At 42.2% G+C, this 16,976-nt stretch overlaps 1 protein-coding gene across 9 annotated transcripts in view; it reads left to right on the forward strand.

Annotated features, from left to right (window-relative positions):
* Btrc (beta-transducin repeat containing E3 ubiquitin protein ligase) overlaps positions 1-15,863 on the forward strand; it is a 192,347-nt gene extending 176,484 nt beyond the window's left edge. For 5 of the 9 annotated variants that reach the window (XM_029569621.1, XM_029569623.1, XM_029569620.1 and 2 more), the window contains 6 exons: positions 2,335-2,584; positions 3,295-3,413; positions 4,771-4,881; positions 5,442-5,520; positions 11,714-11,906; positions 13,900-15,863. In XM_029569621.1, coding sequence (XP_029425481.1) covers positions 2,335-2,584; positions 3,295-3,413; positions 4,771-4,881; positions 5,442-5,520; positions 11,714-11,875 — 721 coding nt within the window. In that variant the 3' untranslated portion in view covers positions 11,876-11,906; positions 13,900-15,863. The remainder of the gene's footprint in view (positions 1-2,334; positions 2,585-3,294; positions 3,414-4,770; positions 4,882-5,441; positions 5,521-11,713; positions 11,907-13,899) is intronic. The other 4 variants (XM_008845593.2, XM_029569625.1, XM_029569622.1 and 1 more) reach the window with 3 other exon arrangements.
* The last annotated feature ends 1,113 nt before the right edge of the window (positions 15,864-16,976 follow it).

Here is a 16,976-nt window from a genome sequence, read left to right on the forward strand (position 1 = left end):
CAACTATTTGCTTCCCATCATTTGTCAATCTAGAACAGAAAACTTGATTTAAGAATCATATGGGTAAATTTATATTTAAGAAACTACACTCACACATTTTAATTTGGAGACTCACGCATTATAAACACTTCCCTTCACTTTACGGTAAACCTTGCATTCCTTACAAAAACTACCTCACAGGGGAGTGATAGGACGAAAATGAAGCCCTCTTTCAGATGCTTATAAGTGCAGTGCAGGCGGTGCATTATCTTTTTCAAGAGCATGCAGGTGAGCAAGGCTGTCTCCTTGCAGCCCCTCCTTGGCCATCCCGCAGTTTTTAATTGCAAGCTTCACTCAGGGAAGGGCCCTCCATTTCCAGAGGCACCTGTGATTTGATGACACAGCCATCATGTTGCTGGAGTCCAGTGTAGTTTGAGTTCTGGGGACCAGCAGCACTGCTAGAAACCTGCTAGGAATTTTGCCTTCAGCTAAAGGATTTAGCAAACATAATGCATCAAAAGTAACTTAAAAAAAAAAAAAACTAGAATAAAAGCCAGTTAACTGCATTGTTAAATTCTCTGAAGTTATCCACTGTGAATAAGAAAAGCTGCTCCTGGTTCTGTACTTTGACTTCTAGGCATAGCAGACCCAGTCCTTGCAGTTTTCAGCAGTTAAATGTTTATCAGTGCTGTGGAGTGCCTCACAGGAGCTGAAATGTTGTAGGTACTTATGTCATATATAGGATAAAGGGGAAATTTTTTGTTTCAACCTGCTGGGATTGAACCCAGGGCTTCATGCATACTAAGCAGCACTTGACTCTACTGAGCTACACTGCAGCACAGAAAATTATTTTCTAAAAGGATGGTTAAACTGGAAAAAGAAAATAAAATATTTTAAAAGACAAAATCAAGCTGTGTGTGTTGGCACACACCTTTAACCCCAGCATGAGGCTGGCAGATCTCTTTTGAGATTGAGGCCAGCCTGGTCTACACAGTGAGTTCCATGCCAGCTAGAGCTACAAGGAGACTCTGTCTCAAGACATAGACATATACACAGAGACACAACAAAATCAGTACATTAAAAATAGAATAAACAAGGTAGTTTCTGTCATTTTACAATGAGAAAAGCTATCCAAAAACCCCACACTACAGTGAAGTCCATACTTACAGTGGGAAGGCTGCTCTTGACCTCTGGCCCTGAAAAACACAAAAATGGAGCCCTGGACTTGGAGTCTATATAGCCTTGGCCCTTGACTTAGGTGGAAAACTTACCCTCTAAGGAACTCAAACTCAGGTCTACATTATTAAGTCCGTGACAGAGCATCTTGGTCTGTGTTGGTTCTGGTTCCTAAGGGCAGTCACTACGACAGACAGTATTGCTATTATTAATCAGGTTTACAGTGTATATTCTTTTTTTTAAATTTTTCTATTTATTATTGTTATTTTTTGTGTATGAGTGTATTGCCTACATGTATGTAAGTGCACCCATGTTGTACAGTGCCCACAGAAGTCAGAAGAGGATGTCTGATTCCTCTGGAACTGGAGTTTTGGATGGTCTTTATCCACCATGTGGGTGCTAGGAATTGAACCTGGGTCCTCTGCGAGAGTAGCCAGTGCTCTTAACTGCTAAACCATCTCTCCAGCCCCTACACTGTATCTTCTTAATGGTGTCAGTTGAATGTCAGTTTTCTTTTTTTCTCCTTTTTTTTTTATGTCAGTTTTATAATAACCTTGAAGTCTGCTGGGTGTGATGGCACATGCCTTTAGTCCCAGCACTCAGGAGGTAGAGGCAGGTGGATCTCTGTGAGTTTAAGGCCAGCCTGGTCTACTAGTGAATACAGGGGCTACAGGGAGACCCTGTCTCAAAAAAAAAAAAAAAAGTCTGAACCAAATTATCAGATGCTTGCCTCCTCATCCCAGCCCACTACATCTTGGTCAGATTTCACTTTTCGCACGCACGTGTGGTGTGTGTGTGTGTGTGTGTGTTTGGTTGTTTGATTGGTTTGAAAAGGATCTCCCTGTAACCCCAGCTGACCTGGAATTTGCTATGTAGACCAAGCTGGCCTCAATCTTACAGAGATCCACCTGCCTCTGCCACCCAAGTACTGGGATTAAATGTGGGCACCATCATACCCAGCTCAGATTTCACTTCTTCTGGACTCTACACTGGAAGCACCACTTTCCCTCCTCTTTTCTATGCTTCTTTCAGCATAGTCCATCAGTGCACTTCAGTGCTGCAAAAGAAGAGCACAGCACTTGCCATGAAGGGGGGTGGGGGGGGTGGCAAACACTGTGGTCAAATACAGGTAATACATTGTAATTTGAGTACCATCTAACTCTCAGATGTCCCTTTCAGAGTGTGGGATGTAAACACAGGTGAAATGCTAAACACATTGATTCACCATTGTGAAGCAGTTCTGCACCTGCGTTTCAATAATGGCATGATGGTGACTTGCTCCAAAGATCGTTCCATTGCTGTATGGGATATGGCCTCACCAACTGACATCACCCTCAGGAGGGTATTGGTGGGACACCGAGCTGCTGTCAATGTTGTAGACTTTGATGACAAGTATATTGTTTCTGCATCTGGAGATAGAACCATAAAGGTAATCAAGCATTTTTCAGTAAATTCCAAGGCCACAGTGCAATGTCATTGTAGAATAATATTTATTTCTATAAATAATGGTAATGGGCTTGGAGATGTTGCTCAGTGGTAGAGTACTTCCCTAGCTTGCCTAAGGCCCAGTATGAAAAAATAGTGGCAATGCTGGTGATTATGGTGATAATGATGTGTGAGGAGGGCAGATGAAGTTCAAAGACATGTACCTACAGGAGCTGGGAAGATAGCTACTTTGGTAAATTGGGAAGCACAAGGAGTTAGATCCCTAGAGCCCATGTAAAAAGCCAGGTGTGGCAACGGGTACCTGTAATCCCAGCACTGGAGAGGCAAAGATGAGCAGATCTCTGGAGCTTACTGGCCATTCAGTCTATCAAAATCTATGAGCTTCAGGTTCCAAGACCCTGTCTCAGAAATTAAGGTGGAGAGCCACTGAGGAAGACACTTGGTTTCCATGTTTACCCACGTGTGCATGCATGCGCACATGTGCACTCACACACAAGAAAATATACCTGTAAAAGAAGACTTAGTTCCATAAGAGTAAATCAGTTTGAGAAATTCTCTTATGATGGCAACCAGCTTGTTTCACCTTGTTCTGTTGACCTCTCGTGACTCACTTCTGTTTTCTGCCTGCCCAGTCCTCTGATTTCTACTAGTAGAAGTACCTGATCAACTGCTCAGTGTTATTTTCTATCTCAGGTATGGAACACAAGTACTTGTGAATTTGTAAGGACCCTAAATGGACACAAGCGAGGCATCGCCTGTTTGCAGTATAGAGACAGGCTGGTGGTGAGTGGTTCATCTGACAACACTATCAGGTAAGCAGCGGGTACCTTTTGCCAGAATGGATCCATATTATCTTCCCAGTCAATATTTGTGCACAGATCTTGTAGTCTCTAATTGTGTTTATAATCAAATAATTTTCCTTTCTGTAGCTTCTTACAGGTCAAACGTTTGCCCCATTAGAGAAGCAGCACAGCAAAGCCTTTTGCTATAATACTTTTCTCATCAGATAGACCTATTTCTGAGGTACTGCTTAAGTAAGGAAGACAGCTGGATGAAGGTTGAAGGCCCTTCTTTTTAAATTGCTTGCCCACAGTTGGAACATGTTAACAAGGCCATGTCTCCATGTTACTATTGCTGAAAATAGAAACAAAAAAGATGTTACTCTACTAGAATCATGTACTTTTTTTCTTCAGTATCATAACTGGTTAGAGAGCTGTCCTTTAAATTGTGAAGATTCCACAGTCTAAGTACATTTTTGTGACATTTTTCTCCCTTCATAAAAATAAATGACAGCTATATGGTTAGAATTTGGAAGTTTGGGGGCTGGAGAGATGGCTAAGTAGCTAAGAGCATTGGCTACTCTTAGAGAGGACCTGGATTCAGTTCCCAGCATTCACTTGGCGACTAACAACCACGTGTAACTCCAGTTCCTGGGGATCTGACACCCTCTTCTGGGCACCACACACAGGTGGTACACTTACATACATGAAAGCATACATAAAATAGAAATTACATACATAAAATAGAAATTAACCTTTTTTAAAAATTTGGAAAATTTTTCCACCCTCTCCTTTCCTTCCATGGAGAGTGAATGAAGAGGTAATTTGAAAAACAAGAGATCTGCTACTCTAAGAAACATATTTCTAGAAGTCACTTGGATTGGGCTAAAAGCATATATAGATTTTCAAATTACTGCAGAAAACTTGTCAAGATCTGGCTTTGCCTTTTTGTTGTATAAAGAAGGCTGTCCTGAACAGTGGTGAAAGCAGTATGTCCTTGAGGCAGAGAGGGAAGTAAGCTGTGAGGGCCAATTAGTTACTGACACAGTGTATCTTGTTCTTAAGGGTGACTTCAGGAAGTATTATTCTCTTGACCTGGTCATTTTCTTCTCCAGGTAACTGTATGCATTGAGTTTATGTCTGGAAGAACCTAATAACAGAGTTATATGAAGCATTGTGCTTTGAAAACACAGATTGCATTTGAACTTAAATCACACATTTTTTTCTGACTGTATGACAGACAGGAAATTAATTATATCAAACGTAACACACTTTTGAATGTTGGTGATTGACCTTTGTGAATTTTTAAAGAACATATGAAGTATACTGTAATATTCCAGGCTTAGAGAAGAATCCATGAAAATTCACTTGATTCAATTTTCTCTTACAGATTATGGGACATAGAATGCGGTGCATGTTTACGAGTATTAGAAGGCCATGAGGAATTGGTACGCTGCATTAGATTTGATAACAAGAGGATAGTGAGTGGGGCCTATGATGGGTGAGTTGCTAACAATATTTACAAAACAGATATAAGAGCTCAGTTTGTACTCAGTGGTAGAGCATGTTCTTAGCATATGCAAGGCCCTGAGTTCAGTCCCCAGCACCTCCCTTCTCCAAATCTACATCTTAATTCTTCCTGGTTTATGATGTTAAATGTAACCTTTCTTTGACTCTAAAAGTTTATGCAGTGTTTCCTTAATTTATATTCACCTCTCTTGCTTGCTGTTTTCTAAAATATTCTCCCTAGCCATTTTATTGCATTTGTATTGATTATTATTTTGGCTATTTGATTATATATTTGCCTATTTTGCCCCATAAAGCAAAGTACCAGACAAATCCAACATAACAGTCTAAGTATATGAATAGTTATTGTAAGAATGAATATAAGGACCAAGTCTCCCAAACAGAAAAGTCATCTATAGTGCATTGAGCTGAATTTATTTGTAACATAGACTGCATTCATTATCCAAAGTTATTTCCATAACTTTTTGCTGTTTTTCCTTGCATTCCCTTAAGTTTGCTTTTAACTAAGACTTTGCTCCCCTTTTTGATCTTCAGAAAAATTAAAGTATGGGATCTTATGGCTGCTTTGGACCCCCGTGCTCCTGCAGGCACTCTTTGTCTACGGACACTTGTGGTAAGAGCCTTATTGTTTAAAGGAGGTTGAAAATCAGGTAGGGAAAAGATTAAATGTTAATGTACTATAGAATATAGATCTGGATTTTATTTCATAGTTACAATCTTACAAAACCTACTAAATGGAAAGGCAACCAATACATGACAATAAAATATGTTTATATAGTGCCTTTCATCCAAAAGTGCTTTAGAGACTATATGTGGAGAGGAATGTGGCAGCTGTTTAACAGCTGCACAGTAGCTCTTCAACATGTAGCACAGGAAGTGAATAAGAATTCTGTATCCACCAGAATCAGCAGGAGGTACTGAGGGAGAGAGAATATAATTACTCAATTGGAACTGGTCCAGAATCTGAGGACCTGAACACCTGTGCTTGCAAAAAGTACTCTGGGAATCTGTGAGAACCCCCTGGTCAGCCCCTTAGTTCTCATCTCATTCAATAGGTGATCCTTGCACAACGTGAATCCCATCTTTGTTATCCTGTTTATTCTTATATCTGAACATCTTTCTTTTTTTTCTTTCTTTTTTTTTTTTTTTTTTTTTTTTTTTGAAATTTTTTTTTTTTTTTTTTTTTTTTTTTTTTTTTTTTTTTCTTTTGGTGAGTTTTTTTGAGACTGGGTCTCACTGTGCACTAATGTCACCCTGGCTAGCCTGGAACTCACTATGTAAATCAGACTGACCTCGATCTCACAAAAAGATCTGTCTGCCTTTGACTCCTGAGTACTGTGATTAAAAGCATGCGCTAGGACACCCTGCTTCTTATCTGAACATCTTGACACTTGGGGAAAGAAGTGAGTCACAAGGAGGAATGTCACCTTCAAATTCTGTTTCTGTCAGGGCCTCACTATGTAGCCCTGGCTGGATTGAACGTGCAGTCTTCCTGTCTTTACTTCCCAAGTGTCTTTACTTCCCAGCCTGTGTCCACCACACCTGGCTTAAAAGCATAAAATTCTTTACCATGTTATAAGCCAAAGGCCCAGATTGACAAATGTTTAGATGTGTATGGCTCCTGAGTGGAGAGAATCTTTTGCTCAACTCGGAAAAGAATGCTTCCTTTGAGAGGAAGCAGTCAAAGCCCAGTGTTCTAAATTCTGACTCAACGTTCAGGAGGAGTCTTAAGCCAGGCATGGTAGCACAGGCCTTTAGTCTCAGCAGAGAGAAGACGCAAGCGAATCTCTGAGATTGAGGCCAGCCTGATCTTCAGAGTAAGTTCCAGGCCAGCTGGGGCTATAGGGAAATCCTGTCTCAAAAAGACCAAAAAAAAAACAATAACAACAACAAAAAACCAACATTCAGGAGCCTCAAGCCTGGAGAAGAGAGAGGAGCACATTTCTTGTCTTTCGAGGATTTAAAGCACATTCTTGAGCTGGGTGTGGTGGCACATGTGTAATCTCAGCGAAGCTAAAAGACAAGAAGGTTACCATGAGTTCCAGGCCAAAGCTGAAAGACAAGAAGGTTACCATGAGTTCCAGGCCAGCCATTAGTAATTTGTGTGTGTGTGTGTGTGTGTGTGTGTGTGTGTGTGTATCTTCCTAGGGGTCAAACAACTCAGACCTTCATGCGTGCTAGAGAAGCATTCTATCAGTGGACTATATCCCAGCCCATAGATAGTTTTTATAAACACTATATGCAGGTCTGGAAATATATGAGTTCATTTCTCTGCAGTAAATAAAATACTTAGCAGCAGAGTGACTGGGTCATGCAAAAGTGTGTAATATCTCCAGAAACTGCCTATTTTCCAAAGTGGTTGTACATTTTGTTATTGTCTTTGTTTTGATGCCTACAACACACTCTTTTTTTAAGCAATCAGCTTTTGTTTGTTTGGGTTTTGGTTTGTTAATTTCTAAATTTATTCATTTATTTTTATTTTCTGTATATGAGTGTTTTACCTGCCTGAATGTAAGTGTACCTGTTCATGCAATGCCCACAGAAGCCAGAAGAGGGCATTAGTTCCCCCTGGAACTGACAGATGGTTGTTAGCTACCATGTGGGTACTGAGAACTGAACCTCAGTCCTCTGCAAAAGCAGTCAGTGCTCTTAACTGCTAAGCCATCTTTCCAGCCCCTTTTGGTTTTAATCAGCTTACTTTGACTTATGCTTTTGCCTTTTCAGTTGCCCTCTGTTTCTAAAATCCAGGTTTTCATCTTGGAATTTAATTTTCCTTCTGCTTAATGAATTTCTCTTAGTATTTCATAGTCTGGTACACTGGTGACAAATATTTTCACCTGTTGTTTGCCTGAAAAGTCTATTTTGCCTTCTTCTTTTTTTTTTTTTTTCTTTTTGAAGCAGGGTCTTCCTGAGCCCCAGCCGGCCTAGAACTCACTTTGTAGACCAGGCTGGCCTTGAACTCACAGAGATCCGCCTGCCTCCCAAGTGCTGAGACTATAGGCGTGCACCACCACACCCAGCTTTGCCTTCATTTTTAAAGGGTATTTTTGCTGACTAAAGAATTCTGAGTTAACAGCTTCTTTGAGCACTTTAATGTTGCCTCTCTGTTTTTTTCTGGCTTGGTTTCTGATGAGACTTTTGAAGTCATTTCTCTCCATTGCTCTGTGTGTAATGTATCATTTTCCTGTGACGGCTTTAAGATTTTCTTCTTGTCACTGGTTTTCATCAACTTGATTATGATATATCGTGGTGTGATTTTCTTTGTATTTTCTCTACTTGAGATTGAGAGAAATTATTACTGGATCCAAAAACAAGACTGAGCTAGCTGCATGTTGTCTACAAGAACCTTCTTTATGGGCTATAGGTATAGCTCAGTTGGTAGAGTGCTTGCCTAGCTTGCATGAAACTCTTAGTTCAATCCTCAAAACCACATAAACCAGTTGTGAATCCTAGCACTTGAGAGGTGGAGGCAAGACAATCAGAAGTTCAGGGTAGTCATCATCTACATATGGAATTTGAGGCTCACCTTGGCTACTTGAGACCTTTTCTTTTAAAGTGGTGGGGGGAGAGGCAGAAGAGATGACTCAGTGGTTAAGAGTACTAGCTAGCTGTTCTTCCGGAGGACGTCAGTTCAGTTCCTAGGACCCACATGGTGGCTAACAACCGTCTATAACTCCAGTTCCAGGGAATCCAACTCCCTCTTCTGTCCTCTATGGGCATTAGACAACAGAGGTATACTTACTTACATGTAAGCAAAACACCCATATACATAAAATAAAAACATTTTTTTAAAAAAGGAGAGAGTTGTGTTTGGCAATGCATGCCTTTAATTCAACACTTGGGAGGCAGAGGCAGGTAGGTCTCTGTGAGTTCCAGGCCAGCCAGGTTTACATAGTCAGACCTTGTCTCAAAAAAAAAAGAGGCTGGAGGGATGGCTCAGCAGTTAAGAGCATTTGCTGCTCTTCTAGGGGACCTGAGATCGGTTCCCAGAGCCCATGTCAGGTGGCTCACAGCCCCCTATAACTCTAGCTCCAGAGGATCTGATATCTACTTTAAATGTAAAGGCACACATAAGTAAAAGGTGGAAACTGGTAAGGTGGTACATGCCTATAATCCTAGCACTAGGGAGGCTAATGCTGGAAGATCATGAATTTGGAGAGCAACCTGGGCTTTGTAGAAACATTCTGTCTCAAAAATCCAAGGACTGAGATATAATGCAGTGGTAGAGTGTGCCTAGCATGCCTAAGGCTCTGGGCTAGATTCTGAAGAAAAAAAAAGTAGAGAATGATGTACCATGTGTTATAGATTGAATTTTGTCTTCCTGAAATTCATGTGTTGAAATTTTAATCCCTAATACATCAGAATTTGACAGTATTTGAAGACTGAATTTTTTAAAAGGTAATTAAGGTCAGATGCATTCATTTAGGTAGGCATTATTCCCACATGACCTTATTCCCACATGTCCTTAGAAGACAACAAGATCAGGGCACAAAGATGGAAAAGCTTGTGAAGGTGGAGAAGACATCCATCTACAAGCCAAGGGGACAGTTAAACAATTCTACTAGCACCTCCATCTTGTACTTTTAGCCTCCAGAGAATGAAGAAATAGATTTATCTTTAAGCCACTGAGTGTGTGGTACTTCCTAAGGAAATTTTTGCAAACTAAGATCCCATTTTATTCCCAGCTTAGAGTAACCTTATTAATTTCAGACAGAGCAAACTGTAGAACATGGAATATTATCAGGTACAAAAAGGTGTTTTGCATAATAATAAAGGGACAGACTCATCAAGAAGATAGAACAGTCTTAATGTGTATATACCTAATGACAGTGTCAAATACATGTGATAAAAAATTGATAAAACTGCAAGGAAAATAGATGAATACACTTTTATAGTGGAAGATGTCACATCCTGTCATGGGCAGATCTACTGGACCGCAAATTCAGTAAGAACATAGTTGAGGGGGCTGGAGAGATGGCCTAGCAGTTAAGAGTACTGACTGCTCTTGCAGAGGACCCAGATTCGATTCCCAGCACCCACATGGCAGCTATGAACCATCCTTAACTCCATTTCCAGGGGAATCTGAAGCCCTCTTCTGACCTCCACGGCATTGCATGACACGGGTGCACTCACATACGTGCAGGCAATACACTCATACATATAAAATAACAATAATAAAATATTTTTAAAAAAAGAACATAGGGGCTAGACAGATGGCTCAGCAGTTAAGAACACTGGTTGTTCTTGCAGAAGACCCGAGTTCGAATCCCAGCACCCACATGGCAGCTAACAATTGTCTGTAACTCCAGTTCCAGGGGATTTGATAGCCTCCAAGGGCATTGCACAACACAGGTGCACTTACCTACATGCAGGCAATACACAAATACACATAAAATAAAAAATAAATAGCATATTTTTTAAAAAAAAACAGTTGAACTCAGCAGAAACATCACTAAGAAAATTTTTCTTGAAAGAATGGAAACAGTATCTTCTCAGATACACCCCAATGAAATTAAAGTAGAAATTAGTAATAGACCAGCTGGGGCTACAGGGAGACCCTATTCACAAACAAAAAAAGAGGGCTGGAGAGATGGCTCAGTGGTTAAGAGTTGCTCTTGCAGAGGACCCAGGTTCAATTCCCAGCACCCGCATGGTGGCTAACAACTGTCCTTAACTCCAGTTCTGAGGGATTCTGATGTCCTCTTCTGACCTCCAAGGTCATTGCAGGCACTGGTGCACTTACATGCATATAGGCAGTATACTCATACACATACGCATAAAAAATAAAAATAATGAAATTTTTTTTCTTTTTAAAAAATAATGAAAAAAAAATTTTTTAATGTGAGATACAGTGAAATTAGTGCTTAGAGAGAAATTTACAGCATGTGTTTAAAAAAGTGAGGTGGCTGGGCATGGTGGCACATGCCTTTAATCCCAACATTTGGGAGGCAGAGGTAGGCAGATCTCTGTGAGTTCCAGGCCAGCTGGGGCTACAGGGAGACTGTGTCTCCAAAAAAAGTTAAAGAAAGGGAAAAAGAAATTATCTAGGGGCTGGAGAGATGACTTGGCAGATTAAGGGCACTGCTTTTACAGAGGACCTGAATTTGGTTCCTGGTACCCACATGGTGGCTTACAACTGTCCTTAACTCTAGTTCAGGGAATCCAGTGCCCTCTTCTGGCCTCTGCAGGCATTGCATGCACAGATGCATTTACATGCAGGCAGAACACTCATAAAATAAATCAAGAAAACTTTCTGAATCAACAGTACTAGCATTGGAGGGAAGGTGATATCATTCGTAGTATGTGAGACCAGGCTCATGATCTTAGAAAAGCCAACTGTTAGAATTTTGCAAAATGATTGACTATTCGTGGGTACCTTCAAATTGGCCATGATAGGACTTTGTATACCATGAAAATCTGTAAATGCTTTTACAAATTGAGGAAGTTAGGCTGGCAAATATTTACCAGTATGTCACTTTTTACTGCTAGCCACTCTTTGATCTCCCTTTGATTGTCAAAGGAGCTTACAGATACAGAGAGGATAAAGACCAGGGAGAGGAATGGTCTTCCAGCCTCTTTACCATTTGCCTAAGTAATACTGCATTGTTTTCTGTGTTCCTGAAATGAGTTCTTGCCTCGTATTTGTTTTCCATCCTGCCATTAGTGAAATATTTCTTTCATGTTTGAAGCAGCTCAGTGGTAAAGAACACGGTTGCCTTCCATTGGCTCTCTTGAATATGCTGCTGAGTTCATGTTCTCTTGTTTTGAATAGTTCAAATCCTTACTTTCTGTTTCTGCTTCTTTAGGAACATTCTGGAAGAGTTTTCCGACTCCAGTTTGATGAATTCCAGATTGTCAGTAGTTCACATGATGACACAATCCTCATCTGGGACTTCCTAAATGATCCAGCTGCCCATGCTGAACCTCCCCGCTCCCCTTCTCGGACATACACCTACATCTCCAGATAAATAACCCAACACTGATCTCATACATGCCCAGGTACGAAAAGAATTATATACATGGCACTGGGTGGGGATAGAGTACTGGCCACGAGGTGCTGCCAGCTCCTGAGGATTTCTCATTCTCAGACCCTCTTTTTCACCAAGGCCTGTAAAACAGGGAAGCAGAAAGCATGAGATGGGGGTAGGGACTGCCCCAGTGGGCAGTAGCTACTTTCACCAAAGTAGCCAGTCCTCAATTATAGAGGATTCTAGACTCCTCCATATGTAGTAGAACCCTAATTATTCCTTCAGTACAATTTTTATAAAAGTAAAATGATATTTGAATCAGTTTGAAAACTAATAGCCAAAAGCCTGTAATTATATAGTTCTTAGATCAAGTATACCGCCAAGCGAGACCCTTTCAGTCTAGCAAGTAATCTAACATGTGACTGGAAGCTTCTCAATAATTTTCCCGCTGACCCCTAGCCTTCTTGGTCTCATTGGGTCTAAAAGGTAGCTTTTCCATCTCCCACAAGCGAATACCTGCTTTGTTTGCTTTTTTTAACCTCAGTGGTGGCTCTGAAGTTAATATCCTTCCCCTTGGGTCTCAAGTACCTCTCTGAGGGCAGGGCAAATCCAAAAATGCCCAGGACTTCTATACGAGAGTGAATCTAGTGCATACCTGGTATCTTCATCGTCCAGATATACTAGGTTGTTGATGTTTAGGAAGTTGAGCATCAGCTGCTAAGGAGTGTAACCCTTGAGGTGATCTCTCATTCCTCATGCTTGCCTTGGTTCTTATGGCCGAAGTGTCATTCGCTGTACTTCTGCACCTCTGTGTTGTTCTTTCTGAGGGTGTGGCCATGCCTAGTGGGCTCTCCTCAGTGCCTTTGCTGTCATAGAGGGTACAGTTTGGTCAGCCAGATCACACTGGGCAAGGAAGTTCATGGCTATCATTTCCTAAGGAGTAAAATGAAGGGTACAGAACCCACGTCACAGGACTTGGTGAATACTGCATGAAGAAACTGTTTACAGACATAGTGCCTCACACCTAATAAGCCCTTTCTAAAAAGTAGTCATTGTTATTGATTTTGTGATCATTGTGTACATATCTGCTTTTTTTTTTTTTAACCAAAGTTTGCTTTTCAGATTTAATAGCATTTTGGTTTTTTAGGAGATGGAGGCCAGTAGTATGGAGGGTAGGGTCAGACTCATGCTAAGCACATGTCCAACCACCAAAATTTGCCCCTGACCCTCATTTTTATTTTTCCTAACTTTGTTAACATCTCTTTCCTCCTGTCACCCTGAAACAGATACCTCCTGGGCTAGGCATTTTTGGCTCATCTAAGCTTTCCTCTTGAGCTGTCTTATTTTTCCATGGCTCTAGCTCTCAATTTTTTTTTCTTTTTCTTTTGTCTTTTTGAGACTGTAGCCCCAGCTGGCCTGAAACTCACTATGTAGACCAGGTTGGCCTTGAACTCACAGAGCTCTGCCTGCCTCTGCCTCTGCTGGGACTAAAGGCGTGTGCCACCATGCCCAGCTGATTCTCAAATTTTTATCTCCAGTATCACCCTCTGTCTTAATCTACAGGCCACACTTCCACCACAATCTACACATCTGTCTCTGAAGAGACCAGGAGTATTTTTAGTGTTCACATACACGATCCCTTCAGCTATGTCCAGGCAGCTTCCTCCCAGTGGTGCCCACTTCTGTACCAGGTTTCTCAGGCAGAGCCCCACAGCCATCCCTGCTTGCTCCACTATTCTAGGGAGCAGGAAAAGGCATAACCATTGGTGATTCTTAACCTTAGGACATCAGAGTCCCACTGCATAGAACACCAGCACCCAGAGCATGTGGAAGCCCTGTCCTTTGTGTAAGTTCCCAGTAAGGCCAAGGAACCCGTGACAGAAAAACTGCATGGGTAGAGAGTAACCCTTGGGAAGGACCCCAAGCCTTTCTCATTGACAATAACATGAATGTTTTTATTGTCTTAGAGCAAGTGAGAAGTGAAGGGAAAGGGGCTAATGACTATTTGCTGTGTTTTCACACAGGACTCATTAATGTTGCAGTATTTAACATATCTGCCAAGATCAGGATGAACAACAGCAACAATCAAACACCTACCCGGATTCCCCGGACCGATCAGCAAGGAGCAGGGCTTTGAGACTCCTATTGGGACATAGTCGGTCGGCAGCTGACCAGGACGGTCTGCTCAGCACAGCCGACTGCTTCAGTGCTGCTATCAGAAGATGTCTTCTATCTTGTGTGAATGATTGGAACTTTTAAGCCTCCCCTCTCTTTTCCTCCTGCTTCCCCTCTGCACCTGTTTCTTTCCCATTGGGTTCCAGGGAAAGATGACTTATAAATATATTTAGTGTTTTGCCAGAATCTTTCTTGCTTTGCCATTAAGCAGAAGAACTAGTTTCCCCATCTGGCCCACTTCTAGGAGACAAGAGAATGCAGCTTCCTTGCAGAGAGTACCTGGTGTCCCCTATTAACTGCAGGAGTGTCCAGTGTCTGGCCAGAGCAGCTCAGGCGATTGCGTAGGAGGAAAGACACATCCTTGGAGGGGGAGCATGAGAGAAACACACACCAGAAGACCTGTGCCTGCTGCCTCCCTCTACTGTCTGGGTTTCTGTCTCTCTTCCCTCCTTCCCCCCATGCTATCTTCAACCTGTGAAGGTGTATGGAGAGTGCCCTCAATTAGAATGAGGTGAATCACCTAGAAAATTTGACACTTGTGTTCAGTCTCAATTTCCAGCCCAGACTTTTACTGCAAGTGACCCTGTGGTAGCAGTGGATTCACAAACATGACACTCATCTCGTGCAGCCTTTCTCTCTCTTCCTTGCCCCTGCCCAGGGGGAGGGACAGGAATGTCTTGGGCACGGTCAGTGGCTGAATCTCCTCTGGACTCAGCAGTCTCCTTGATTCCATGTTGAGTGTGGAAGGGAACTGCTGATTGCATTTCCTCTCATTAACAGTTAGATGTGTAATAAAAGGCATTGTGCTTCATCTTAAATCACTGGCAAGGCTCAGCCTGCAGAAATGTTTAGAGTAGCCAGTGCTAGGCACCCACTGCATTCAGTACCATGGCTCATATCTCTTTCTTAGTCTAAACCTGAGAGCTTCCACATACCATGGCTTCCCAGACCATGTGCACAGTAGCTTAAGGTAATCAGGAGTGAAACCCAATCTCCATTTAGGCCAGTAACCATCCCAGCCTTGTGCTGCAGCCCCTTCTATTTCTCCCAAACTCAGTATTTGCAAAGGGGATCAGGGTGAAGTTTGGTACACAGGGTTTACTAATAGGGCAGAAGCTGTCTTCTCTTTCCTTCTCTTCCTCCTCTCGGCCTTATTTTGTTCTCTCCTTTCCCCAGCCAATAATAAATTCTTGCAGTCAGTGAACAGCATAAGCAAGTGGACCTCCATAGAGGCTAAGCTGACCTGGCCACATGGAAAGCAGCACTGGGCCACCTTGCCAGTGGGTTTCAGACCAGAAGCCCAAGGGCCAGCCTGAGAGCACTTGGACTGTAAACCAGCTTGTTCTCCCCAGCATGCATGGGCCTGCTGAGGGATAGCCTAGGCATACCCTTATTCCATGAGGCTACAACACAGCCTCCCTCTTCCCTTGGAAGCTGAGCAGTCAGGCTATTGTTGCTGTACCTAACCATGTAGTTGAATTTAAGAAAGCCACCTTTGAACCGGCTGCTATTAAAAATAGAAATGAGCCAGGCATAGTGGCGCACACCTTTAATCCCAGCACTTGGGAGGCAGAGACAGGCGGGATCTCTGTGAGTTCAAGGCCAGCCTGGTCTACATAGTGAGTTCCAGAACAGCTGGGGCTACAGGGAGACCCTGTCTCAGAAAGACGAAAAAAAAGAAAAGAAAAGAAAAGGAAATGAGAGCCAGTTCAGTTCAGCAGGAGAGAGGAAAGAGGACATTTTCACTGTCTGATTTGTAAGTAGTTGTCCCAACATGTACCCAGAGTGAATGTTGTTACATAGCAAGAGGCAAGTCACATGTGTGCAGCCTTCCTGTGTTACTGTAGTCTCAAGTTATAGTCAATAACTATTCACATCCCCTTTCCAACCACTCACATGCAACAGAGAATTGTTTTCTAATTAGCCACTAGGAGTTCCTTTTCTATTACATTGACTATTAATGGTTTTTTGATTGGTGAAGGATTTGGTGCAGATGAAGATAGAGGGCTGCCAGCCCTGAAAAGCAGGTCAGATAGGAAGAAGCCTGAGCTGCTTCAAAAATAGTCTGATAGCCATAACTTTAGTAGCCCTTCAGTTATATGCTGCTATTCAAAAGTAGGAGCAGGGCTGGGGTATGACTCAGTGGGAGAACACTTGCCTAGCATTGTTCGAGGTTCTGGGTTTGATCCCTAGCATCAGGGGGGAAGTTCAGGTACTGTTCAATACTCATCGGTGCCCAGAACTTTGCTCGCCTTCCTAGATTCAGCTGAAGGTGTGCTGTTCTAAGCTGGTTGGGAAGCTTGGCCACCCATTTTACTTGAGAGCAGGGGTGGACCCTGCATATGTGAAGCCATTAGCTCAGTTAAGGTTTTTCTCCAAGTTGTCCTCTCTACTGCTGATGGAAATGGGAATGAAGTTAAGTGGTCTGAGAAACTTGAATCGTTCACATTTCTCAGCTCTGGGGGTCATTTACCAGTTCATTGTAGAAGAAATAATCAGGTAAGTAGAAGTTCATTTCCAGAGAAGGTAAACCCCACTTACCGTCTCTGCATGATTTCAGTGGGAATTGATTATCACTAATCCCCAACTGGGCTAGAATAAATGTAAAGTTTGACCTTTTTAAAAAGAAAAGAAACAAAGAATGTCTCAACACATTTAAAGGAATAGTAGAAAAGAAGCTGCAGTGTCCTGTGGCTCTGAAATGAAGCTCCCCCATGGTAGATTAGTCTCCTTCTACTAAAATCCACTCTCCAGTGTAGGACCTGAAAGACACCCTTCCAAAGACTGGGCAGATGGGCATGTGCACAGGGCTATCCCTGCTGGGACCTGGGCGACCTCTTTCACACCGGTGCTGTTTGGACAAGACCAGCATGCCTTGCTGCTCGTGTGTGTGTTGTGTGTGTGTGTGTGTGTGTGTGTGTCTGAG

This window comes from Nannospalax galili, unplaced genomic scaffold, assembly GCF_000622305.1.
Source record: "Nannospalax galili isolate Female #2095 unplaced genomic scaffold, S.galili_v1.0 scaffold161, whole genome shotgun sequence".
Taxonomy (NCBI): Eukaryota; Metazoa; Chordata; class Mammalia; order Rodentia; family Spalacidae; genus Nannospalax; species Nannospalax galili.